The following is a 27,014-nucleotide window of genomic DNA, read 5'->3' on the forward strand; positions in this document are numbered from 1 at the left end:
CCCCTGCATCCTTCAAGTGCTTAAGAGTGGCATTAATATCTGAAATCATTCTAGGAAGCTGGTATTGCTTCTGATTTACTATTTTGATAGGCAGGGGCAGGTTGATGGCTTCCACTTGGCCTTTCTTACCATAACATCCCTCACTCCATGAGTCAGTGAACAAATGTAGCAATTCTGCCAGGTGCCAAGTATGTCTATTCCAATTATGCATTCTGGAACTGTGAAAATAACCACTGTACCCACTGTGAGATGTACCTAAGCTAAAACTCCATCAATCACCTGACCTCCATAAGCCTCTACTCTGTGGTGGACCAGAGTGACATTTTGGGTCTCCTGGAATTAAGGTCACTTCTGAGCCAGTGTCTAATAATCCCCAAAATATCTGAAATCAGTGCACAGTTATCCTGGTAAAAGGCCATAGGTCTCCTTGGGGAAAGGTGGGAGGAAGATTCACAGTATAAATTTTTGGCAGTGTAACAGGGTCCAACCCCAAGGATACCCAGCCTTCCCCTCATTCAAGGGGCTCTGGGTCTATAAACTGTCTCAAGTCTGTGAATTTATTAAAGACCTGTGACTCTGTTTTTGTAATTCAAGTTAGACTTTTGTTCACTTGACCTAGGATTCTTTGCTTCTACAGTTCAAACAAGAGTTTAGTAGGCTGCCCACCTATTTTAACTCTAGGTACCCCCATGATCTACTAGCCAACCCCATAAGTCTCTGTGTGTCAGATTATTTTGAATACTGCTTTGAGCCTGCTGTCCATTATGGTAGCCATGCCCACCTTGTCTTTGGTGATAAAGTGCTGCCACGTGGCTTCTGCTGACTTGGAATCTGATTATCCCCAGAGAAGGGTGACTACAGAGTTCATCAAGGATGATGGAGCTAGTCTCAAAAAATTTATTCCTGAAGATGGCAGTGTGGTGAGGTGTAGGTTGTAGTTACTCCTCTGGGGCAGTTGGTAGAAAGCCAGGAACTGCATGGATGAGACACTGCAGAGGAATTCGAGATGAACAAACTTCGTACAACACTCACTGATGTGTGGAACAGCTGAGATCAGCAAAATCTGTAAGTTCTCATGGCACAGTCCCATGGCAGGAGGGGCCATCAGTTCTGGGAACCAGGAGGGAGAACGAAAGCTGCAACCATAGATAAACTGGAGCAGACACTGGAAAATCTGGGAGCTGTCAGTCCAGTGGAGATGAGTTAGGGCTAGAAAAACAGCAAAAAAGAAAAAGAAGAAGAAAGCAAAATAAAAACAGAGACTTTGGAGTTAGGTGAACATAATACAGAGAAGGGAATGGCTCCAACACAATCAGACGCATGCAAATCCAGGGAGGGAGAGCCCCGGTCTGAAAAGCCAGCTTCTCTGCCTCTTTGATTGTTCCTTTATTGCCCGCAACACCTGGTCTCTTAGCATTTCGATAGTCCATTAGATCTGCAAGGACCATAAATAGTGCATACTGGGCCCTTCCTCTTTTTTTATTTTTTTTTTTCTCTTTTTCTAAAACAATTATTCTAAGAAGCCCACTACAGAAAGCCTCAAAGACTTGCAATTTGGGCCCAGGCAAGAGCAGACCTAAGATAGCTCTGAGAGACAAAGCAATAAGTCTGGTGGTGGAGAAAGTTCACAGAACACCATAACTTCCCAGCCCTTTTGGGAACTCAGATTCCAGGGGCTAGAATTCATTAACTAGCTTTAGTCAGCCATGTCCCTGACAGGGTCAGGGTCATCAGGAGAACTAAAGGCTCCCCTCCTCCTTACATGTGTGGGGGAACTGCAGGCTGACAAGAACCACCTGCTGAATAGCATAGGAGAAGCACATAGTCTAAAGGCCTCACAGGAGGGTCTCATTCTCAAGGAAACTCCATACCCTCCTCCTGAGACCTGGGCCTCTCTGGACTAGGAAAACCTGACTGGGGTGGAACATATCTGAGGAGATCACCACACAAAAAGGCTATATAGAGTCAGGGCAAGAAACAGAAAAACAAGAGGTGAAAAACTCTGATCAACTAATCAGAATCTAAGTTAAAGGTCTAGAATAAGCTGAACCAAACACCAAAGGTTAGAGAACAAAGCCAACCAACAAAAAAATCTGAGGTAAATGAGTGAAAACAAGCTCCAGAATAAACTAATCAAGAAAGTCAGATGCCTAGACAGCTTAAGATAACAAGCTATACCAGGAAACACGAAAGTATGGACCAGCCAAAGCAACAAACTAATAGTTCAACTGAGATACAGGAATTGAAGCAATTATTGCTAAATCAATTCAATGAGCTGAAGGAAGAACTAATTGGAGATGTTCAAACAAATCTACATCAATTCAAAAATTAAGTCAATGAACTGAGGGAAGACATAGCAAAAGAGATGAAGGATATAAGGAGGACACTGGATGACCATAAGGAAGAATTCATAAACTTGAAAAAGTAAATGACAGAACTTATGGGAATGAAGGGCATAGTGGAGGAGATGACAAAGACAATGGAGGGATACAACAGTAGATTTGAACAGGCAGAAGAAAGGATCAGTGAATTGGAAGAAAAGACATCTGAATTCACACACATGAAAGAACAGATGGTGAAAAGAATGGAAAAATATGAACAGGGTCTTAGGGAGCTGAGTGACAACATGAAATGCACAAACATCTGTGTTATGGGTGTCCCAGAGGGAGAAGAGAGGGGGAAAGGGGCAGAAAGAATAATAGAAGAAATAATCACTGAAAATTTCCCAACTCTTATGAAAGACAGAAAATTAGAGATTCAAAAAATACAGCATACTCCAAATAGAATAGACCCCAACAAATGTACTCCAAGACACTTACTGATCAGATTGTCCAATGTCAAAGACAAAGAGAAAATTCTGAAGACAGCAAGAGAAAAGCAATACATCACATATAAGGGAAGCTCGCTAAGACTATGTACAGATATGGTGAGAAGACAGTGGTATGATATATTTAAGATACTGAAAGAGAAGAACTCTCAGCCAAGAATTCTATATCCAGTAAAACGGTCCTTCAAAAATGAGGGAGAGATTAAAATATTTTCAGACAAGCAGACACTGAGAGAATTTGTAACTATGAGACCAGCACCACAGGAAATACTAAAGGGAGTGCTACAGGCTGATAGGAAAAGACAGGAGAAAGAGGTTTTGAGAAGAGTGTAGGAATGAAGATTATCAGGAAGGGTAAAAAGAGAGGAAGGAAAAAATAAGACATGACATATTAAATCCAGAAGACAAAATGATAGAAGAAAGTACTGCCCTTATAGTAATGACACTAAATGTTAATGGATTAAACTCCCCAATAAAAAGACACAGACTGGCAGAAGGGATTAAAAAACAGGACCCATCTATATGCTGTCTACAAGAAACTCACCTTAGACACAAGGACAAAAATAAACTGAAAGTGAAAGGTTGGAAAAAGATATTTCATGCAAACAGCAACCAGAAAAAAGTGGGAGTAGGTATATTAATGTCAGACAAAGTAGACTTCAAAAGTAAAACAATTAAAAGAGACAAAGAAAGACACTATATATTAATAAAAGGGTGAATTCATCAAGAAAACATAACAATCATAAATATTTATGCACCAAGCCAGAGTGCCCCACTCTGGCAGCCACTGAGAACACAGAAAGGAAAAGTATATAACTCCACAATAATAGTTGGAGTCTTCAATACACCACTCTCATCAATGGATAGAACATCTAGACAGAGGATCAACAAGGAAACGGAGATGTTGAATTGTATGATAAATGAACTAGACTTGACAGACATTTATAGAACACTACATCCCACAACGGCAGGATACATACTCTTCTCAAGTGCTCATGGAACATTTTCTAGGATAGACCACATCCTGGGTCACAAAGCAAGCCTCAACACATTTAAAAATATTGATATTATGAGAAACACTATCTTGGATCATAATGGAATGAAGTTGGAAATAAATAACAGGCAGAAGATTGTAAAATTCACAAATATATGGAGACTAAACAACACTGTCTTAGAAAACCAGTGGGTAAAGGAAGAAATTACAAGAGAAATTAGTAAATACCTCAAGGCAAATGACAATGAAAACACAACATATCTAAACTTATGGGATGCAGCAAAGGCGGTGATGAGAGGGAAATTTATTGCCTTAAATGCCTATATTAAAGGAGAAGACAGAGCAAAAATTGAGGAATTAACTGTCCACCTGGAGGAAATAGAGAAAGAACAGCAAATAAATCCCAAAGCAAACAGAAGGAAAGAAATAACAAAGATCAGAGCAGAAATAAATGAAACTGAGAACAGGAAAACAATGCAGAGAATCAACAAAATCAGAAGCTGGTTCTTTGAGAAAATCAACAAAATTTATGGACCCCTAGCTAGGCTAACAAAAAAAAAAGAGAGAGAGAGAGAGCAGATGCAAATAAATGCAATCAGAAATGGGAAACAAAACATAACTACTGACCCTGCAGAAATAAAGGAGATAATGAGAAGATACTATGAGCAACTATATGCAAAAAAACTGGACAAATTACATGAAATGGACAACTTTCTAGAAAAGCATAAACAGCCAACATTGACCCAAGAAGAAATAAACAACCTCAACAAACCAATCACAAGCAAAGAGATTGAGTCAGTCATCAAAAAGCTCCCAAAAAAAGAAAAGCCCAGGACCAGATGGTTTCACATGTGAATTCTACCAAGCATTCAAGAAAGAATTAATACCAATCCTGCTCAAACTCTTCAAAAAAATTGAAGAGGAGGGAAAGCTACCAAACTCATTCTATGAAGCCAACATCACCCTTATACCAAAATCAGACAAAGATACTGCAAAAAAAGGAAAATTATAGACCAATCTCTTTAATGAATATAGATGCAAAAATCCTCAACAAAATACTCGCAAATAGAATCCAGCAGCATATTAAAAGAATTATACACCACGACCAAGTGGGGTTTATTCCAGGTATGCAAGGCTGATTCAACATAAGAAAATCAATTAATGTAATACACCACATCAATAAATCAAAGCAAAAGAACCACATGATCATCTCGACAGATGCAGAAAAGGCATTTGACAAAATTCAACATCCTTTCTTGATGAAAACACTTCAAAGGATAGGAATAGAAGGGAATTTTCTCAATATAATAAAGGCAATATATAAAAAACCCACAGCTAACATCATACTCAATGGGGAGAGACTGAAAGCTTTCCCTCGAAGATCTGGAACAAGACAGGGATACCCACTGTCACCATTGTTATTCAACATTGTGCTGGAAGTTCTAGCGAGAGCCATCAGCCAAGAAAAAGAAATAAAAGGCATCCAAATTAGAGAGGAAGAAGTAAAACTTTCACTGTTTGCAGATGACATGATTCTATATCAGAAAGGTGGTTTCCACCTCATGCAGATTTCATTCTTAAGGATCCCTGGGATGAATGAACTCTGGACATAGGAGGGGCCACAACCTCCTCTCCCATAAATAGTGAGGTCCCAGTGAGCTCTGCTTATACCAACCACAGGTATACGGTCTAGTATATACAAGTATCGCATTTACCATCCAAAAGTCAAAAGACTACATAACAAATAAATAAGAATAAGTAAAAAAAAAAACAAAAACAAAAAACCACATGATCTTCCCAATAGACACAGAAAAATCTTTTGACAAAATCCAATACCTTTTCATGATAAACAAAACAAACAAACAAACCAAAAAAACCTCTCAAAGCAGGAACAGAAGAGAACGTAACATGGTAAATGGCATCTATGAAAAACCCACAGCCAGCATCAGACTGAATGGTGAAAGACCCCTGGACTCTCTGTCCCCCAAGCTCTGTCCCCAGTGCTCTGTCCCCTGGATGTTTTGTTCCCCATGCTCTGTCCCCTGTGCTCTGTGTTCCGGTTGCTCCACCTGCAGAGGGAGCCTCTCTGCTGACTCCTACCTGCTGCCCTGCCCGGGGGTCTGGGAGCCCAGGGAGGAGGTGCCCTGGGCATGGGCCCTGCTGTTCTCCCTCGGGGCAGGGGTGGCCCTGAGCTCTCCTCTGGCTTTTCACAGAGAAGGGGGCACTGCTTGGCTGGAGCAAAGAGGAAGAACCTGACGATGCTGAGCTGTGAACCCCCTCGACTGACCGCTCCATGGGTGGGTGAGAGGCTTCCCTTCAGGTCCAGGTCATTCAGAGCCATGCAGGGGGAAGCTGACATCCACACTTCCTCCACCAGGGGCTCCAGGGTCCAGAAGACGTCTTGTCCCAAAAGCAACAGCCCCTAGGACAGCGAGAAACCGGATGCACCCTCCCTAGGAGTCAGGATGCCGATGTTGGACTGAAATGTTGCTCTAATTTCCTTAGAGGAGAAAACCCGTGGTTCTCCACCAGAGATAGAATCTACATGAGCATTTGGGGAGTGGCTTAGCTTCACCCTGAGGTGCCCATTCCTGGGGCTTCCCTGAGAACCAAGTCAGTACAGAAGGTGAGGATGGGTCTCCGTGGGGGTCAACAGGAGGGGAGGCTCCTGCCGCAGACGGGGGAGGCAGAAGTTCCTGTCCAACATTTTCAGGGCCGGAGCCACTTGCTCAGGTGCAGGACCTGTCAGACGTCCCTGGTAAGTGTCAAACGGGCTGTTCCCAGGGCAGCAAATCCCGGGTATGCCTGGGCAGTGTGAGAGGCGTGGGAAGCCAGACCTAACCTCTGGCACTGCTGGACCTCCCAAGAGGGCCAATAACAAGACTGCATTTGCCGGGCTGACGGCTTGGAGGACGAGTGTCCATCCTCCGGAGGACACTGTGCATCCGTGCCTCTGGGGAAACCCTCGGGCAGCCGCCGCCCAGGACACATTTCAGGTGAGGGATCCAGAAGATGAGGACAGGCCTCCATTTAAGGGTGACGCTGGCTGAGCTCATGCCTGGAGTAGAAGGTCTGTGGCCCATGAAGTGGGGGAGTCCAAGGACAACATGCCCAGCAAGTGCGAGCCGACCCCCGAGGTCCTGCCCTGGCTCGTGGACCAGCGCGGCTCTCGGCCGAAGCCCAGGGACCAGCCCTCATGCTGGGTTGGAGGCGAGGGGCCAGCTGTCTCCGGTCCAGAGCCTTCGGGTCCCAGGGAGCCCCCCTCCATGGGGTCCAGTCCCTTGCGCTTGGGCACTGCTCTGTGTCATCGAGACTCCTCACGTGGAAATCCTGGAAGCCTCAGCAGACACCTGAGTGACACACACGTCCAAAGGGGAGCTCATTGTAATCAGAAAGGAATGCCTGGTCACACGGAGACAGAGAAGGAAAACATAAGGAGACATTGCTGAAGCAGGATTTTTTGAAATATAGTTAGACTTAACTTTTTAGTAAAGTTGTAGATTTACAGGAAGATTGTGCAGAAAGTACAGCATTCCCGTATAGCCCCTTCTACCTCCCTCATTTTCCCTCTTATCCTGCATTGGTGTAACTTTGTTACATTTGATGAGCCAATATCGATACATTGTTATTAACTAAAGCCCACAGTTTGCACAGGGCTCACTATGTTGAACAGCCTTATGGGTTTCGACAAGTACATAATGTCAGGTATCCACCATTACAGCATCACCCAGAACAGCTTCACTGGCCTCCACCCCAACCCCTGATCTTTTTCTGTCTCTAGAGTTGTGCCCTTTCCAGAATGTCATGAAGCTAGAATCAGTTGTGTAGCCTTTGGACACTGGCTCCTTGCACTTAGCAACATGCATCTAAGGTTCTTCCTTGAATTCTGTGGCTTGAGAGCTCATTTCCTTTTATCGCTGATGAGATTCCATTGCGTGGATGTGCCAGTTTGTTCATCCATTCGCCTCTTGCAGGACACCTAGGTTACTTCCAGTTTTGAGCAGTTATGAATAGGCTCAAAAAACATTCATGCATAGGTTTTGTGAGGACATCAGTTTTCAACTCATTGGGAAGATACCAAGGAGCATAGTTGCTGGGTTGTAGGGAAGCCTTCTGTGCTAGTTTGAATGTATTATGTCCCCCAGAAAATGCCATATTCTTTGATGTGATCTTGTGGGGCAGATGTTTTAGCGCTGATTAGATTGGAATCTTTTGAGTGATTCTGTGGAGATGTGCCCCACCCAACTGTGGGTGATAACTCTGATTGGATAATTTCCATGGAAGTGTGTCCCAACCCATTCAGGGTGGGTCTAAATTAAATCACTGGAGCCATATAAATGAGCTGAAAAAAAAAAAAGGAACTCAGTGCAGCTGTGAGTGACATTTTGAAGAGGAGCTACAGCCAAAAGGGACACTTTGAAGAACACACTGGAACTGAGAGAAGAGCTTCAGCTTACAGAGACATTTTGGAGGTGGCCTCTGAAAGCAGACTTTTGCTCTGGAGAAGCTGAGAGAGGACAAATGCCCCAAGAGTAACTTAAGAGTGACATTTTTGAGGAGCTGAAGCCTAGAAACCAGAACTTGGAGCAGATGCCAGCCATGTGCCTTCCCAGCTAACACAGGTTTTCCGGACACCATTGTCCATCGTCCAGTGAAGGTACTTGATTGTTGATGTGTTACCTTGGACACTTTATGGCCTTACGGCTGTAACTGTGTAACCAAATAAACCCCCTTTTATAAAAGCCAATCCATCTCTGGTGTTTTGCATTCAGCAGCATTAGCAACTTAGAACACCTTGGTTTAGCTCACTAACAAACTGCCAGACTCATCCAAAGTGGCCACACCATTTTGCATTCCCATGTTGTAGTTGTTTGTTTTTAAGCATCTTCTCTAACCTTCCAATCCTTCGCTGGGCTCATGAGGCCACCTTGTTCCCTGTTGTTTTCTTACAGTGTCCTCGGCCTGTGGAAGATCTGTACACTCCCCAAGGCCCCCACCAAAACAAATTCTCTGCCTCAAATCACTATTGAGAGGCTGAGAAGCCCTGAATTTCTAGCCCAATGTGGGAGTAGTTTCCATAAGGAGCCAATCTGTTCCCCGTCAAGCTGTAGCCCCTGCCCAGTCAAGTAAATCCAGGGTCAGGGGTCAGACCCTCTGCTTGAAGATATCAGGGATCAGTGCATCCTGAGAGAGAGAAACTGGGCCATCGATTCTATGCACAGACACCACTGAGCATGAATTTGTAAAGCAGACAGAAACAATTCTCTCTGGATATGTTAGGTAATGTGGAATGTAATGTGTGGGCAGTTATGCCCCCCCCCCCCCAGAAAAAAATGTCCTCACCTCCATCTCAGAACCTGCGATGTGGCAAAGAGGACTCTGGCAAAGGGGTGGAGCTATGGCTCCCAAGACAGGAGATCCTTCTGGACAATCCAGGCAGGCCTGGGGGTCAGGTCAGAGGTCCTTGTTAGAGGGAGGCAAATGGTCAGGGTTGGAGAAGGAGGTGAGTCAACGAAGCAGAGGTTGGTGTGAGGGAGGGACGGGCGGCCTCCAGGGGCTGGAAGGGCAGGGAAGCCATCTCCCTTCAAGCCTCCTTCTCCAGCAGGACCTGGCATTGGGGATCTCACAGAGGTCCCGGGAGCCAGGTCAGAGTCAGAGCCTGATGTCCCAGGGGGGGCCCACACTGGGACTCTCCCAGCAGTGCTGAGGACCTGGACACACAGCAGCTCCCCTAAAGCACATGCAAAAAAGGAAAGGACAAAATAATGTGGATGTCTGACAAGCTGCAGCACGGATGAACCTGGAAAACAGCTCAGCTCAAGAGGCCAAGCACTAAGGCCACACATGCTGTGACCCCGGCCATGACATGCCCAGAAGAGGCTGAACCCCAGAGATGGAGAACAGAGGAGGCAGCAGGGGCTGCGGGAGGGGTGCGGGGGGTGCTGCTGATGGGCACAGGGGCTGCTTCTAGTGGCAAAATAGTGAGGAACTGGATAGTGTGATGGCTGCACAGCATTGTGCCTGTCTTAAAAACCACTGAACTGCACACTTCGAAATGGTTAATTCTGTGTGAAGTGAATTTCACCTCAATTAAATTGTTTTGAAACATTGTTAATCCTATCAATGGCTTCATATCAATCTGGAAAGAGAATTAAATTAAAAGTTCTGCAGAGAGATTCCACCTGTTTTAATCACTCAGCAACTACAAAGTTTGCAATCAGGGCTTGCAACGTACACAGCAGACCCTAGATCCCAGCACTGGGCTCTCAAGGCGTACACGTGCCTCCAAAGCAGTGACCTGCAGAATCCACTGGGAGAACCTTATTATGAGGCTGGGAGCCCATCACCAAGTGGGGGGATGGCCGTGCTCGAGCCCCCACCCCAGCCCAGCCCATCTGCAACAGCCGGTCGCTCGAAGCCATGTTTGGAAGCGCCGTGACGTTAACTCGAGGAGTTGGGGGCTTTCATTTTACACCAAGGCCGCTGGTCTGTCAGAACCAAGCAGACAGAGTCAAGGTCAGTCCCAAAGGTTTCTGAAACAGGGGGCTTCAGGTGATCAGAGCAAGTCTAGTGACTTCAAACCACATGTTTAAAACATAATTTTAAAAAAACCCACGATGAGTTAGCCCTTCACACCCAGTAGGATGGCTGTAGTGAAAATGACAGATAATAACAAGTGTTGGCAAGGATGTGGAGAAATCAGAGCCCTCAAATGCTGCAGGTGGGAAGTAAAATGGGGCAGCCCCTTGAAAAACAGTCTGGCAGTTCCTTGATAAATTCGACATAGAATTACCATATGACCGAGATACTCCACTCCCAGGTGTCTACTCAAGAGGAATGAAAACACAGTTTCACACGAAATATTATACATGAATGTTCATAGCATCATTATTCACAATCGTCAAGAGGTGGAAGCAGCCTAAGTGGCCATCAACTGATGAACGGATAAAAAAATGTGGTCTGGCCCCACAATGGAATATTATTCAGCTATGAAAAGGAATAAAGTTCTGGTTCACGCTACAACATTGGATGAACCTTGAAAACATGGTGCTGAGTGGAAGAAGCCAGCACCAAGGCAACGTTTCCTATGATTCTGTTCACAGGAAAAGGCAGCTCCATTGAGACTGAACGTATCTCAGTGGTTGCCAGGGGTGGGGAATGGGTGCAGGGTTTCCTTCCAAGATGACGAAAATATCCTAAAATCAATTGATGATGGTTGCAGAACTCTAAATATACTAAAAACCTCAAACTGTGCACTTAAGATGGATGAAATGGGCAGCATGTGAATTACATCTCAATACGGCTGTTAATATATATAATAGATATAATAATCTTTATGTAACAGGTGAGGGCTGCACAAAGCTTGAAAAGTGTATTTTCCCAGGGAAGCCACTAAGCGAGCTCCCACGCATCTTCCTCCTACTTCCCAGACGCTCTGGCGGTGGCGCCTTCCCTGCCCTCGCTGATGCCCCCAGGTACCCCCACCTCGTGGCTCCCACGGCAGTTGCTCCGGGCTCAGCCCGTCCAACTGGAGGCCACCGACAGGTCCGAGTACTCGGGCCCCCGAGGCAGCAAGACGTGACCTGGACACGGTCATCCCACCGCCCACGGCCGTTTCCCTCCGAGGAGGAGCCGCAGCTGCCTCTGTGCTCCGGAGCCCATGGCCGGCCCCACACCCACAAACAGCCTCTCCGCAGCTGCTCCCTCAACTGCTCACAGCTCTCCCGTCCAGTGCGGCCAGCTGTTCCGTGTGACCCACCCGTCCAGTGTGGCCGGCTGTCCAGGGAGGCCGTGCCCTTGCTCCCCAGGAGACCCATCTCCCGTCCTTGTGCCTTTGGCTGTGGGCTCCTCCAGCCGCCTCCCCACTGTCCTTCACCCAGCAGGACCCCGCCTGTCTCTTGCTCCCCCACCACCACTGTCACCCACTCCAACTCCATCCCTATCTTTCCTGTCCATCTGTCCACACTCTGGACCCACATCCCCTCCGTGGACCCCTGCCCTCCCCTGTGCAGTCAAGCCCCTGGCAGTGGTCAGACTCGGTGCTCCCCCTTCTTCAGTCCTCACTGTCTCCTGCCTGCCCTGCCCTCCCGGGGTCCCAAACCCTTTCCTGCTCAGGACCCCGAAGGATGCCCTCAGGCCGGGACGCGGGAAATCTCCATTTAACATCCTCCCTGGCGCCTAAACGCGCCATCCACAGGTGACGGCAGGTGGCTCCCACCAAAGAGCCAAGATGTAAAAATGCTCAGTGGTGCACTTGCCATCTTTATTCCTTTTCTTCTTTCTTTGTTAGAGGAGTTGTCGGTTTACAGAACAATCCTACATAAAATGGAGGATTCCCATACACCACCCCCTCCAACACCTTGCACTGGTGTGGGGCACTTGTCACAACTGATGAAAACACGTTCTTATAACTGTACTATTAATTCCGTGGTTTACAATATGGGTCACTGTTGTGCATTCCATCAATTTTTTAAAATGTTTTATTCTGTTACTATATTTATTACCTAACATTCCCCCTTCTAACCACATTCAGATGCATATTTCAGTGCTGTAAATTACCTTCACAATGTTGTGCTACCATCACCATCATCTGTCACTAAAACATTTCTAGTTTACACTGTATCTAACCCTTACAGCAAGATATTTGGGGGTTAAATGATTTACCAAGTCAGTGTTTTCCAAATTTTTCCATCAATTGTTGACTTCAGTGGATATGGCATGGAAAAGTGTGTAAAAATATATGTTACACACACATATTAATGTGTTACAATTATTAATGTTAACATATTAATACATTATATAATAATATAATGAGCATATTATATGTGTAAATAAGTATATATCCATTACACATATCTATATTCCTAAATATCTATATCTGTTAATCTCTATCTATCCATCCATGTCCATAAGTGCATGTGTGTGTGTGAAAGTATTAATAGTGGCCTATATATATAAGCACAGAAATTCAAACAGCAAGCTCATTTATTAGCATCTCATCTGAAGCTCCATCTTAAGGAAGACCATTTGTCTTTATTTCTATCCTCATTGCATGTAGAGTATAAATATACACATTTATCTCCATACATCTTAGAATTTACACCATGGGCTCTAATGAGTGCAAGTGACACCTGTGCCAGGGAGCCAGGTCTGAGCCGTGCGTGCCCACTCGCCATGAGAACGGCCCATCTCCACTGTTTCCGTGCATCACAAGCTTTCCCACATCTCCATTTCTAGCTCCATGTTCTAGTCCATTCTCCTCTCTGATCAAGTTCCTCACCTGCATGATGGTCTCCTTACCTGTGCAATGTTCTCTTACATGTGCAATGGCCTCCTTACCTGTTTGATGCTCTCCTTGCCTGTATGATGGTCTCTTTACCTGCCCGATGGCTTCCTTACTTGCATGTGATGTTCTTCTTACCTGCATGATGGTCTCCTTACCTGTGTGACGTTCTCTTTACCTGTGTGATGTTCTCCTTACCTGTGTGATGGCTTCCTTACATGTGCCATGATCTTCTTACCTTAACAATGAGGTGAGACTGTCACAAGGTTGCCTGAGCATCAGATGAGTCACCTGTGGACGTGTGCATCTCCTCAGCAGCTGTCCTGACCTGGTAATTTTCCATCCCTCTGAGCACACCTGGGCTCGAGGCCCTGGCAGCCAGCTCAGGGGTTGGACAGAGGTATGGGGCCAGGAGTCTGCTTTCCCACCCTCTTCCCCTCACAGGCCCACCTGAGGGTGGGGGCTCAAAGCAGCCACATGAGTGGTGGTCCCGAGCTGACTGCTGCCATGAGTTCTGCCTACTCAGGGTGGCACCAGGGAGGTGCCTCACTGCCTCCCCAAGTCGCAGGGCCCTGGAATGCTTCCCAAGTCACAGGTTAAACCAGCCTGGGTGGTTGTCCATTCAAGTGTGAACACACATGCAGGTGGTAAGGGGATCTCACTGCAGCTCACAGTGTTGACTCCCGAGCTTCATGAAGCTGGGTTTTACACAACGGGGAGTCCCTGTGGACCCCCCTGGGGCTGTGGCTGCCATGGAGGCAGTGCCCCCTCCCCAGCCACCAGGTCATTCCGCGCCCAACCACGGCTCACGGCTCTTTGAAGGGGGGCAGACCCCGGGAATTTCACAGCAGGGGCGAGTGGTCCCTCCCCCAGCAGGGAGGAAGAGAGGGGCACGCGGCCGCGGGGGTGGCGGCTCCGCGTCCCTTCAGGAGGGCGCGCCGGCACAGTCCCAGCCGCAGCCCCTCGACCCCCGCGTGTCCCTGCCAAAGCCTCCTTCTCCCAGCCGGGGGTGGGGGTGGGGGTGGGGGGATGTTCCCGCCCAATGCGGGGTTCCAGCCACGTGCTCGGGGCGCCCCGTCTCCCAGGCTGGGTCTGCGGAGCCCCCTCCCAGAGCCTCCGTCCCCCTTCCCTGCATGCCGGGCTCCAGGGCTCCCCCTCCTGCTGCCCCCCTCACCCTTCACGGGGTCCGCGCCAGCACCTGTCTGCACTTCATCCTGGGTGGAGCAGCCCCTCACCCCCAGAACCTGGGGGTGTGGCCCTACCTGGAACTAGGGCCCTTGCAGATGTGCCGGAGTTACTGTTCTTGAGATGAGACCGTCCTGCCCTGGGGGGGGCTAAATCTTAAAGGCACTGCTGACCTCATAAGACGAGGAAAGCACAGAGGGGACCCAGGCAGAGCTGGGGTGATGCAGCCGCAGCCAAGGGGCGCCCAGGCCCCCAGAGCGAGGAGGGGAGGGGCAGGACGGACCCCACCCCACGCGGAGCTGCAGGGGAGCGCGGCCCCCACCCTGGAGTGGATGCGGACTCCAGGCCCAGGAATCAGCTTCTGCTGTTTTAACTCCAGCGCTGAGGGATCGGCTGGTTCAGGCCTCCGGGTTTGCCCGGCGGGGTCAGGACGCCCCAGACGCGAAGTCACGTCTACTCGTCTACTCCGTTCTGGGTCGGGTTCCCGGACCCGACTGACCCCGGATCCCGAATGATGGGCTCTGCTTGGGCCGGGGTCTGAGGGAGGACGGGGTGGGGGGTGTCCGCTCGGAGCCTGGGGCCCGTGCCCCTCTCCTCAGCGCCGAGCGGCCTGGGGACGGCCCGGAATGAGGGTCTCAGCGACCCCGGGGTGGAAGCCTGGGCTGGGGGGCGAGCAGGACAAACCAGGGACGTTTCTGACGGACAAGGGCAGCTCCGGGGTGTTTTGTTTTTAAAATGGTGATTCATGCACATCCACTCACCATGTAATTTAGATGCTGTGGACACATTTTTTTTTTTTTTAATTTTTATTTTGAAATAATTTCAAACATACAGGACAGTTGCAAATACAATACAAACCCCATACAGAGAACTCCAACACCCCCCCACCCCCAGATATCCGTATCTACCAATTTTACATTTTGCTACCTTTACAGTACCTTTCTCTCTCCTTCCTCCCTCCCTCCTTCCCCTCTTCTTTCAACTGTATATATTATCTTTCTATCAATTATCTGTCTACCCATTTATCATCTTCTGAACATTTGAGAGCAGGTTGCACATATCACACTCCTTGAACTCATAGCAGTTCCATGTACATTTCCTACGAACAAGGATATTCACTTATGTCATTAACTTAACTGCAGTTAACTCAAGAAAATTAATACGGATATGAAGTTTAAATTCTATATTCCAATTTTTCCTTATGTCCCTTTGAGCTTTTCTCCTCCATTCTTAGATCCACTCCAGTATCATATATTACACTGATTGTCATTAACTCTTAATTAACTTTTTTTAAATTAACTATATCAAAAAAAAAATTTTAAGGACAATAAATATACAGTAAAAAAAACATTTCAAACAAACCATAACAAGGGAGTAAGAAAAAGACAACTAACCTAAAATAACTACTTTACTCTCAACATGTTCCTACTCTACCCCAAGAAAATAACCTAATATAGCAACATTTCTGTGAACTTGTTCCTACCATACCCATTAAAGATTAACAAACCATAGTCATTTCTGGGCATTCTCAGAACATTAAATTTGCCCACAATAGCTTATCTGTTCTTATTGGGTTATCGTTCCCCCTTCATTAATTGCTCTCTGTTGCTAGTTCCCCTACATTCTATATTATAAACCATTTATTTTAGGAGTGTGTTGTTAAACCTCCAGGTGTTTGCAAATTTTCTAAGTCTCTGATGGTTGACTTCTAATTGCATTCCATTGTGGTCAGACAATGTGCTTTGAATAATTACAATTTTTTAAAAAATTTATTGAGGCTGGTTTTATGTCCCAGCATATGGTGTATTCTGGAGAAAGTTCCTTGATCATTAGAGAAGACTGTGTATCCTGGTGATTTGGGATGTGATGTTCTACATATGTATGTTAAATCAAATTCATATATCAGATTGTTTAGTTTTTCAGTTTCCGTATTGGTCTTCTGTCTGGTTGATCTGTCTATAGGAGAGAGTGATGTGTTGAAGTCTCCCACAATTATTGTGGAAACATCAATTGTTTCCTTTAGTTTTGCCAGTGTTTGTCTCATGTATTTTGTGGCACCATGATTGGGTGCATAAACATTTATGATTGTTATTTCTTCTTGGTGAATTGCCCCTTTTATTAGTATGTAGTGGCCTTCTTTGTCTCTCATAACATCCTTGCATTTAAAGTCTATTTTATCTGAGGTTAATAAAAACCCCATTTTACAGACGCAACCCAGGGCCATGGGCGTGTGGAGAGAGGGGGAAGAATGGATAACTGGGGGCCAGTGAGGGGGCTGCGGGCTAGTGGTAGGCAGAGGACTCTCAGTGAAAAGCAGGGAAGGGAGGGAAGGAAGGAGGGAGGGGAAAGGAAGGGGAAGGAGGAGGGCAAGAGGTAAGGGAGGGAGGGGGCAGCAGGGGATGGAAAGAGCTGAAGGACCTGGATCTGGAATGTGAGGGGAGGAGAAAGCAGAGGAGACAGAGGCGCACAAGAGGAGTGCCCGGATGTCCACCCAGGACGACACTTGGCCCCGAGCGTTCCAGGGAGGAGAGGAGGATGCTGGGGAGAGGAAGGGGGCGAAGTAGCCGGCACAGGGGGGCGTCCTCCAGGGACATCGAGCCCTGAGGCGGCCTCAGCCAGCGCTGCGCAGAGCCCGCTGCACTTGTAACCACCCCGCCCACCCCCAGCCCCCTAGCTCCAGTCCCGGTTTGCAGCCTGCCCTGGGGAGGAGGGTGCCCAGCATACCTGCTCCCAGTGGGCTAGGCCATGGAGACTTGGAGGACAAGACCAGCCCGTGGGTCCTGAGTGGGTATCCTGGTTGCAGGCAGGGTCAGTGGCCAAGGGTAGCGGGGGTCCACAGGGTGGGCATGGCATTGGGGGTCCAAGTGGCAGGTGGTGGTCCTGGCGCAGCACAGGGGCCACTCAGGGTGCCAGAGGCTGCAGAGGGCCAGCACCCTAGGAAGGACGCAGAGCACATGCTGACCAAGTTTGCTCGGGGATCAAAGGCCTCACAAGCACCCCGAGAGATGTTGCAACCTGGGGCTCCGGAGGTGAAAGGGCTGAGAGCGAGGTCCTGCTTTGGGGTTGGGGTGACCACGGCAGGACGAAGTGGGAGGACAGATGAGCAGGACACACAGCCCAGTTTCCCATCCTCATGGTTGGACATCGAAGACCTGTGCACTGAGTAGGACATCCCAGTGTCCCTGGGGGGGTCTCCCCTGACTGCGAGGACCCCGTGCACTCAGTAGGACATCCCAGTGTCCCTGGGGGGGGGGTCTCCCCTGACTGCGAGGACCCCGTACACACAGTAGGACATCCCAGTGTCCCTGGGGTGTCTCCCGTGATTGTGTGGACCCTGTGCACACAGTAGGACATCCTGGTGTCCATGGAAAGCAATAAGTCCTATGGGAAAAAGTAAACAGGGAAGCAGGATGAAGGGGGGGCTGGAACTGTAAATACTGTAATGTTTAAACAGAGAGGGGACGATGGGTCCGCGGCGTCCAGTGCGAGAGTGAACCCGACGGTCTCCCGTGTGCAGAGGCTGAGGAGCTCACCTGGGTCTGAACACGATCGCTCTGGCGGGAAGGGGGAGCTGGAAGGGGAGCCGCGCAGGAGGTCCCGGGGCTGAGCTTGCCCTGGTGATGGGGAGAGCATCTGCGTTCTGTGTATTTGAAGATGGGAAGTGGGGTGCGGGGGAAGGAGCACAGGGGGGCTGCTTCGGGGGGGAGGGGGATGGACCTGCGGTTGCTGACGCGGGAGGCGGCGGGACCCACTTTGAGGCTGGCGCGGCGACGTCGGGACAGGTGTGGCAGGTGACGGGTGTGGCAGGTGAAGTGGCGGCGGCTCCGTCTTCCTCCTCCGTCCATCCCGCAGTCAGGGAAGAAGAGCAGCACCGCGGCGGCTTCCCATTGCCTCCCCCCGCCCCCGGCCCCACCTACCTGGCGCCCCGCAGCCTCACCCCACCTGGAGCTCATTGTTCTTGGCGGCCGCCCCTCCCTCAAAGCACCAATAGACTCTAATCACTCGCTTCCGGCCCCCGGGGCAGGACACCTGGGCTTCTCCTTGGCAGCGTGGCCCCGTCCCTGGCGCAAGGGGCTTCCTGCGCTTATGCACATGTGCACCCCTGACCCCGGGAGTCGGGGGTGGGTGCTCGACCCTGCAGGAATCCAGGGCTGGGGCCAGGAGGCAGGAGTGCGGAGAGGGTGAAGAGGGGCGCTGCCTCCGAGGTGGCGGGCAGATTCCAGGCGGGGCTCGCCCAGGTGCTGCAGGACCCCCTGCTCTGCATGTACCCACCCAGGTGGGCGGGGGGTTCTGCCGGGAGAGCGTCGGGGGCGCCGACCTCCCGACCCGAAGCCTAGGAACGCACCTCCAGGCACTATCTCCGCCTGACAACCCGCCTACCTGCTCAGTTTAGGTCCACCTCGCCCCTTCCACGTTCAAAGCAGGTTCATCGAGACCCCAGGAGCTGAAGGAGCCTGTGAAAATATTTTCAGAAGCACCCTGAACCACCGGATCCCGGCAGGGCCGGCTGCTGATCTGGAGGCACCGCACCAAGGCCTCCCTGCAGGCACAAGGTGTGCGGGATCTGCGGGTCCTCCGCAGGTTTCAGAGGCGGGGCCAGGAAAGGCCTCCCCCGGCCTCTCCCGTTAGCAGGGTCTAGTCCAGGCCACTGAGTGGGACTTTGAAAACTACCCAGAGGCTCATTCCCCTCTGAGCCTCCCAGGCAGGCTGGTACATGATGGGGCTTGAAAAATCCTCAGGATGTTCCCACAACCAAGAAGCAACAACCAGGATCCAGACCAGACCTCCGGGCCTGCGGGACCCCAGATCTCCGGGCTCCAAGTCGGACTCCAGCAGTTTCCATCAGCAAACGTGGACATGAGAAAGTTTTGTGATGCATCATGTGCCCTCAGATCCTGAAAAGGGGCTCAGAATACCCCAGAAAATTGAAAGTGGGACTGAAAATTTCTGGAGGCTTATCTGTTGACCTGGTGAGCAATCTAAGTTGTATATGAGATCCCTTCCTCAGTGTCCACAGAACTGGCTCCTGCATCCAATGTCAAGGGAACAATCTCAAGAGACAGGCTCATATGTCAGTGGGTCCCTCCAGAAGGGGACTTGGAGAATTTGAGGAAAACTATTTGCAACCATCACCCTAACTTTACTCCTGTCCTTAACTCTAACGATAAACTTAAACCTAATCCTCACCCTAACTCTACATGTATACACTGGAATCTGGCCATGTGGTCCACATCCTAATAGGTCAACCAGTGTAGTTGATACTTCTTCCAAACAAAGTTCTCACTGAGAACATCCTGTTGAATTTGAAGACAATCTACAACACGTCTGCCAGATGGCGCTCAAAAACAGCCACACTCTGCAGGAAGGAAGGGCACCTGAGCTAAGGATCACCTTTTCTTGCCAGGAGCCCAAGGGAGGACGGCTGTGTTTACTCGAGTGTCCTCCCAGGGTGCCCTGGCATGAAGGGTCAGCAGGGCTGCATTCCGCTCACCAAGGGGCCTGGGAAAAGAATTCCAGTTATCCCCGACCACCTGTCCCACTGAGAACTACCTGTCAGGGGAAAGGCCAACCTGGGAGGCTCCCCAGCCAGCAGGACCTAGTTCTGGCTCCGGGAGTGGACTTGCAATGTCTCCAAAAGGCTCAGACCAGCTGGGGGCTGTCTCTGGGGCTCTCCAGGCAGATGGGGTCTGGGGCTGGTCCTGGCAGGTGTTGCACGGGTGGGTGCAGAGTTGCAGCTGGGGACGTTTTGGGAGCCTTATTGAACAAGGGAGAGGAGGCACCTGGGTTGGGTGAAGGGAACCTGTTGCCCAGAGCCTTCCAGCCAGCCAGCTCCCATCCATGCTTCTGCAGAGGGTTTGGAGGATTTCCGTGACATTCAGCCAACAAGAGGGCACTAAAGGGTACCAGGGAGTGGCCAGGTGTGTGGGGAAGTCAGAACAGCAGTTTCTGGCATCCAGGTACGGTCTTAGCATCCTGAGGGCGGAACATTGACCACCAGCACAGGATGTGACTCAGGCCTCTCCTGGGCCACTCAAGCCACCGGGTCCAGCTCATTGTCACTCTCCCCAAAGCTTTAACTGTCATGGAGACTGTCTCCCCAGATGTGGGAAACTGAGTCTTCCATGTTGCCTGAGGCATATCTGGGGTGGTGGCTTGGAATGCTGAGCCGCAGGCCTGTACAGAATGCCATGCAGGCCCGCCCTGTAAAGATGTGTGTCTTGTGACTACCATTGTCTTAAACCTAGATTGTATTCACCTGATGTAAACATAGGTCTCTGGCGGGCTCTCCCCCACCTGAGCACCTTTAGCATATACACCTGATCTTCTGAAATAAATAGCTGGAGCAAGGCTGCATTGTCGTCCACTTAGCACGAGATGCGAGTGGGCCCCCTGCTCCCTTAATTCTTAGCTTTGTGTCCGTGTCTCATTCCTGTGTCGCCCTGTCAGCAATACCCAGAAAATGAACACACCACCTCTCCTTCACCCTAACTCGAGATGGGGACACTGGATGTGGCCACGGGTCCCTGTCCTACACATGGCCAGGGGACAACCTGTGTGGGCCGGCGCCTGGGGGCTCCCTCGGGAAAGGTCCGCCGTGAGGCTACCAGGGGCGGCAGAACCCGTGCCGCGGGCCCGGAGAGACCCCAGAGGCTGCACTGGCTTCCCAAGTGTTGGAAGTTCAATAAGCTCCAGCCTTTCTTTTTTAACATGTTATTTTCCTCTAAGTACTACTTCAGCTGCATTCCTCAAGTTTTGATTCACAGTGTTCAGTTTTGACCCCATGTGTAAAGTTGGAAGTAATGTCTGAACATATGAGGTCTTTCTAGTCACTGGGTTCTAACGTAACTGCTGTGTGTTCAAAGAACATGATCTGTTTCATTGAATTTTTCAGACATGCTTTATGGGTAAGCTTGTGTTTAACTTTTATGTCTTTTATAAAACATTTTTTATTTTATAAAATTTATAAATGAAAAGAGTGTATTTGCAGCTGTTAGGTAGAATATTCTAAAAATATCCATTAGGTCAAAATTGTTAATTACATATATATCCTGATTTATTTTGTCTGAATCACCTATTACTGAGATACATTAAAAAGCTCACCAATAATGGTAGATTTGTCTATTTCTTTATATTTTGCCTTGTACATTTTGAGTGCATGTTATTAGGTGCATACCAATTTCGAATTGTTAAACATTCCTGATAAGTAGAACTTATCCCTACTAATGCCTTTCAGACTATTTTTCTATCAACACAACTACACCAGCTTTCTTTTGATTAACATTGGCCAGATATATTTTTTCCCTTTGACTTTCAACTCTTCTGTATTCTTTCTTTAGCTGTGCCTCTTGGAAAGGAAAATCAAAGTTCTGACTTTGGCATAAAGAAGACCTAAAGTACTAGAGGGGATTAGAAAAAGCCCTTTGTTTCTACAAGGTTACTTCTCTACAGTGACCTAGACTTAGGCAAGGGTGATTAACTTAGGGTGCAATATAAAATGTAAATACATATATTTTCAGGTATATATAGGTGTGTATATATAAATGCATATATATTCTGTGCATACAAATCATCTCAAATGTTATAACATAGCATATGGCTCATAATTATACTCCAAAGAAGTATAGTCATTGAATAAAAAGAAAAAATTAGATATAATTGTCTTAAACTTATGACTAATTCTCAGGTATTCTTTTTGTGATGATTTTTCTCTATGCAAGAGAATATTTTTCTTGCCTGCATATATTTTTTAAAATTTTAATGTTTATGCCACTCAAACTGGATGCAATAATTACCACAAACACAGGAAAAATTCTAGTAAAATTTTTTTCTTTAGTGATAGTATCCATATTCAATAGCATGAAATAAAAATTTACGTGGCCTTCAATTGAATTGTATGTCATTTTCTTTTAGAATGTCCCTCTTTTCTTTGAAATAATTTCTAAACCACTCTATGTGCTCAACCTTCTGTTTAACATTCAGATATGGATTTTTGGAAAGACCACAGGTCACCAGCTCCATGAAGTGGCGAATTGGTCCTTGTTTTGGAAAATCCTCCAGATATTTATCCAGAAATATGTGTTCATGAAATTCAGAACCATCATCATTGAAACCTAGGAAGTGAGAAACAATATTTTACATTATCATTTTGAATGTCAAATCTACACCATAAAATTAGCATTAATGAGGTAAAAATACTATGGTTAAAGGCATGAACTTTGGAACAAGACCTCGGTTTGCCTCCCAGTTTAACAACTATGTGACTTTGGGCAATTTAATAAACTCTGAGAATTGGCTTTCTCCAGCATAAAAAGAGGATCAAAGGACACCTTCTTCATGGAGCTTTTGTGAAGACTGAATACATATAATGCATATAATGGTGTTTTACACTGCATGGTATACTGTTAATGTTCAAAGGGTAGCTGCAATGACTGCTAATGAATGTTTTAAAAGATTAGAAGGAAATACATTGAAATGTAAAGAAACTTTGCTATGGTATAGTCAGGTTTTTTCCCTGCAATTACCAACTTTTCTACAATGAACATGTTTTTCTAAAATATGCATTTGTTTTCTTGAAAGAAATAAAGATGTGCATGCTCAGAGAAAAAATTTCAGAAACTATATTTCATACAATGTACAAACTATCAATTGTAAGACTTGCCATTACTTATGTTCTGTGAAGAAAGGAAAAAAAAAAAAACAAACCATTGCCAATTAAACTATCTGTTCTGGTTTGAATCTACTATGCCCCCAACAAAAGCCATATTCTTTAATGCAATCTTGTGGGGACAGACTTATTAGTCTTTTAGTCAGGGTGGGACCTTCTGATTGGATCATTCCCATGGAGGTGTGAACCTGTCCATTCCAGATGGGTCTTATTTAGATCACTGGAATCCTTTAAGAGCTCAGGGAGAGAAGGAGCTGAGAAGCTAAGAGAAACATTTTGGACAGAAGCTAAGATAAATAACCCAGAGTTTGCCCCTGGGAGAAGCTAAGAGCTGATGCGGACCCAGATGTTTGAAGATACAGAAAGCCATTTGGAGATGCTAAGAGATGAAGCCCAGAGTTTGCCCCAGAGAAGCTAAGAGAGGATCCCCAGACACTTAGAGAGAAACACCCTGGGAAAACAAGCAAGGACACACAGGAGCTGAGAGAGAGAAGCTAAGAGAGACAGAAGCCCAGAGACATTTTGGAGAAAGCCATTTTGAAACCAGAACCCGGGAGCAAAGGACCAGCAAATGCCAATCACTGATCATGACAGGAACAAGGAAAATCATAGTATAAATGAGAAAAGACCATCGACAGACACCAGCACTGAGATGAGCCAGATGTTGGAATTATCTGACAAAGATTTTGGGGTGGCCATCATAAAATCACTTCCACAAGCAATTACAAATTACTTGTAATTTGAGACAAATGAAAAAGCAACCTCAGCAAGGAAATAGAGGTTATTATAGGAATGAACTTGACGAGAGATGAACAGAATTTACTCACTCTGTACAACAAAGAGAAAACAGCCTAGAAAGAAAATATTTGGAAACCATGTATCTGATAAGAGACTCATATCTTGCATATATAAAGAAATCCTGCAACTCAATGACAGTAGTACAAACAGCGCAATTATAAAATGGGCAAAAGATCTGAAAAGACATTTCTCTGAAGAGGAAATACAAATGGCTAAAAACCACATGAAAAAAATGTTCATCTTCACTAGCTATTAGGGAGATGCAAATCAAGACCACAATGAGATATCATCTCACACCAATAAAAATGGCTGCCATCAAACAAACAGGAAACTACAAATGCTGGAGAGGATGTGGCAAAATAGGAATTCTTATTCATTGCTGGTGGGAGTATATAATGGTATAGCCACTCTGGAAGACAATCTGGTAGTTCCTCTGGAAACTAGATATCAAGTTACCCTATGATCCAGCTACCTCACCTCTTGGTATATATCCAGACCTGAAAGCAATGACATGAATAGACATTTGTACACCAATGTTCATAGTGGCATTGTTCACATTTGCCAAGAGTCCTTCAAAAGACGAGTGGATAAACAAAATGTGGTATACACATACGATGGAATACTATGCACCAGTAAGAAGCAACAAGGTCCTGAAACATATGATAACATAGATGAACCTTGAAGACATAATGCTGAGTGAAATAAGCCAGACACAAAAGGAGAGATATTGTATGTTACTACTAATGTGAACTCCATGAAAAATGTAAAATAAGTGTCTTATAATGTAGAATATAGGGGACCTAGAGATAGACAGAAGCTAGTGAAGGGGGAATGATAACCTTATATGTATAGATATGATAATGAGGGTGAACTTAATGGTACAGGAATGGTCAGGTGTGACTATGGTTCATTAATGGGATTATAAGTATCAATGACTCAATGAAAACAAACATGTTTGCAAATGGTTGCTTAAAGGCATGTAACCCACAGAATAGCACCACAAACCTAAATAAGGGTTAGCATGATATATTTATAAGATATGACACTGTTGTTGTACAGAGGGTTAACAACAAAGTGGTACATGGAAAAACTACCCATTACATATTAAAGACTATGTTTAATAGGAGTATCTTACCACCACTACACTCATACTAGGGATGAATAATTAGCAGCTGATAAGAGCTCTGGGATGTATTATGTTATGGTAATGATTTAAAGTTGAGAAGGATGAGGATTGTAAAACTAAGTGTAGATAATGTAACAAACTGACCATTTAGCTTGGAATAGCATATATATTAAGTGAAATTAGGAAAATACTATTTAACAAATCAAGCCCTCAACTTGAGGCTTGTTCTTGTGAAACTTAGGGTTGTAAACGGGAGGCTGAGGCCTCCTATAATTATGCCTAAGAGGCACCTACAGGGAACCTCTTCTGTTGCCCAGATGTGGCCTTTCTCTCTCTAAGCCCAACTCGGCAAATAAATTCATGCAGCCACCACCACCACCACGAGGGACATGACCCCCAGGGGAATGACTCTCCCCGGGAACACAGGACATGACGTCCAGGAAGGAGCCAGGCCCTGGCAGTGAGGGACTGAAAATGCCTACTTGACCAAAAGTGGGAAAAAAGGAAAGGTAACAAGCGGAGGTCACAGTGGCTGACAGATCCCAAATAGAGTCGAGAGGCTATCCTGGAGGTTTCTCTTATGCAAGCTCCAGCGAGACATTCCAAATGGCCACAGTATGCCATGCCCTTACAAATAGTAGTCCCCAAATACCTAGGTCCCTACCTGAGATTCTGTAAATACTCGCTCAGTTTCTCTCTCAGAAACTTAAACCCACCAGAGTGTTCCTATGCCAGACAGTTCCTAAAACCCAGAGGCAACAGCCTCTTTAAGAACAACAACCAGATGCAGTCCCCTCCCCATGGTGTCCACACCCCCTTTTCAATATGAACAAGTTAGTGTGCTCACTGCCTAGACACCCCTTTAGATGGAGAAAGAGATTAAGTGGGAGGAAGCGGTAGCAACAAACAAGATAAGATGTAACAAAGATCTATGAATACTGAAACTTATACATATGTAGATGCTGGGGTGTTGGAATGGCTGGAAGGAGGAAAATAACATGGTGGAATCGTAACCTATAAACATCCTTTGAAATTTGCTCTATAGCTATTCATTAAATTTTGCTTTGAAAGTCTTCACCTTTCTGTATATACCCATTGAATTTTGCTTTGAAAGTCTTCACCTTTCTGTATATACCCTATATTGCATAATAAGGAAAGAACTGAAATTGTGGAACCATAACCCATAACAATTTTTGTACTTAACTATATAACTGCTTGTTAAACTGTACACTGAAAGTTAACAACTTTTTGTATACATGTTATATTTTACAATAATGGAAATAGCTGAAGTTGTGGAAGAGTGACCCATATTATTTGAAATTTGCTAACTACTTGTTAAATTGTACTTTGAAAGTTATGTATACATGTTAAAATTCACAATAAAAAAATAGTTTCCCATTGTAATAGAATAAAATCTGAATTCTAAAAAAAATAAAAAATAAAATAAAAAAACAAAACAAAACAGAGCAAAAGGTTGAAAGAGATTGGCTCTGAGAGCAGACCTGATGGGTGGGGAAAGAACTGGTTTATACTATAAGCCTATGGTACTATTTGATTACTATGATTTTAGAAATCACATTAATTTAAAAAGAAAGAAAAGAGAGTGGGAGAAAATATTTCCAATATATATATAACAATTGATGGCTTAAACTCTACAAAACATTGACACGGATAGAACAAACAACCTAACAGAAAAATAAGTCAAAGAATATTGTGCTGGTTTGGATATATTATGTCGTTCTCACCCCCCCCCCCCCCCCCGAAAAGCCCTGTTATTTAATGCAAATGCAATCTTGTAGGGCCAGACCTTTTAGTCTTCATTAGGGTGCAACCTCTTGAGTGACTGTTTCCATGGAGATGTGATTTACCCAACTGTGGGTGATACCCTTGATTAGATTATTTCCATGTAGGTGTGGATCCTACCAACACCTTGATTGATTCAATGGATTGCTTAAGAGAATTCAAGGTTGACACAGACACTTGGAGACCCTTGGAGATGCAGACAGAAAGATGTTTGGAGATGCTAAGCCCAGAGTCTGCCCCGGAGTAGCTAAGAGAGGATCCCCAGATGTTTACAGAAAAACGCTCTGGAAGAAAAAGCTAGGATGCACAGGTGCTTAGTGAGAGGAGCAGACA

The 27,014-nt window shown here is 46.4% G+C and overlaps 1 protein-coding gene across 1 annotated transcript in view; it reads right to left on the minus strand.

Moving 5' to 3' along the window:
• Positions 1–22,099: 22,099 nt before the first annotated feature.
• Positions 22,100–27,014, minus strand: part of LOC119542422 (28S ribosomal protein S31, mitochondrial-like) — a 28,062-nt gene continuing 23,147 nt past the window's right edge. Inside the window, exon 7 of the mRNA XM_037847175.1 lies at positions 22,100–22,400. Coding sequence (XP_037703103.1) covers positions 22,171–22,400 — 230 coding nt within the window. The 3' untranslated portion in view covers positions 22,100–22,170. The remainder of the gene's footprint in view (positions 22,401–27,014) is intronic.

Source organism: Choloepus didactylus, chromosome 8 (assembly GCF_015220235.1).
Source record: "Choloepus didactylus isolate mChoDid1 chromosome 8, mChoDid1.pri, whole genome shotgun sequence".
NCBI lineage: Eukaryota > Metazoa > Chordata > Mammalia > Pilosa > Megalonychidae > Choloepus > Choloepus didactylus.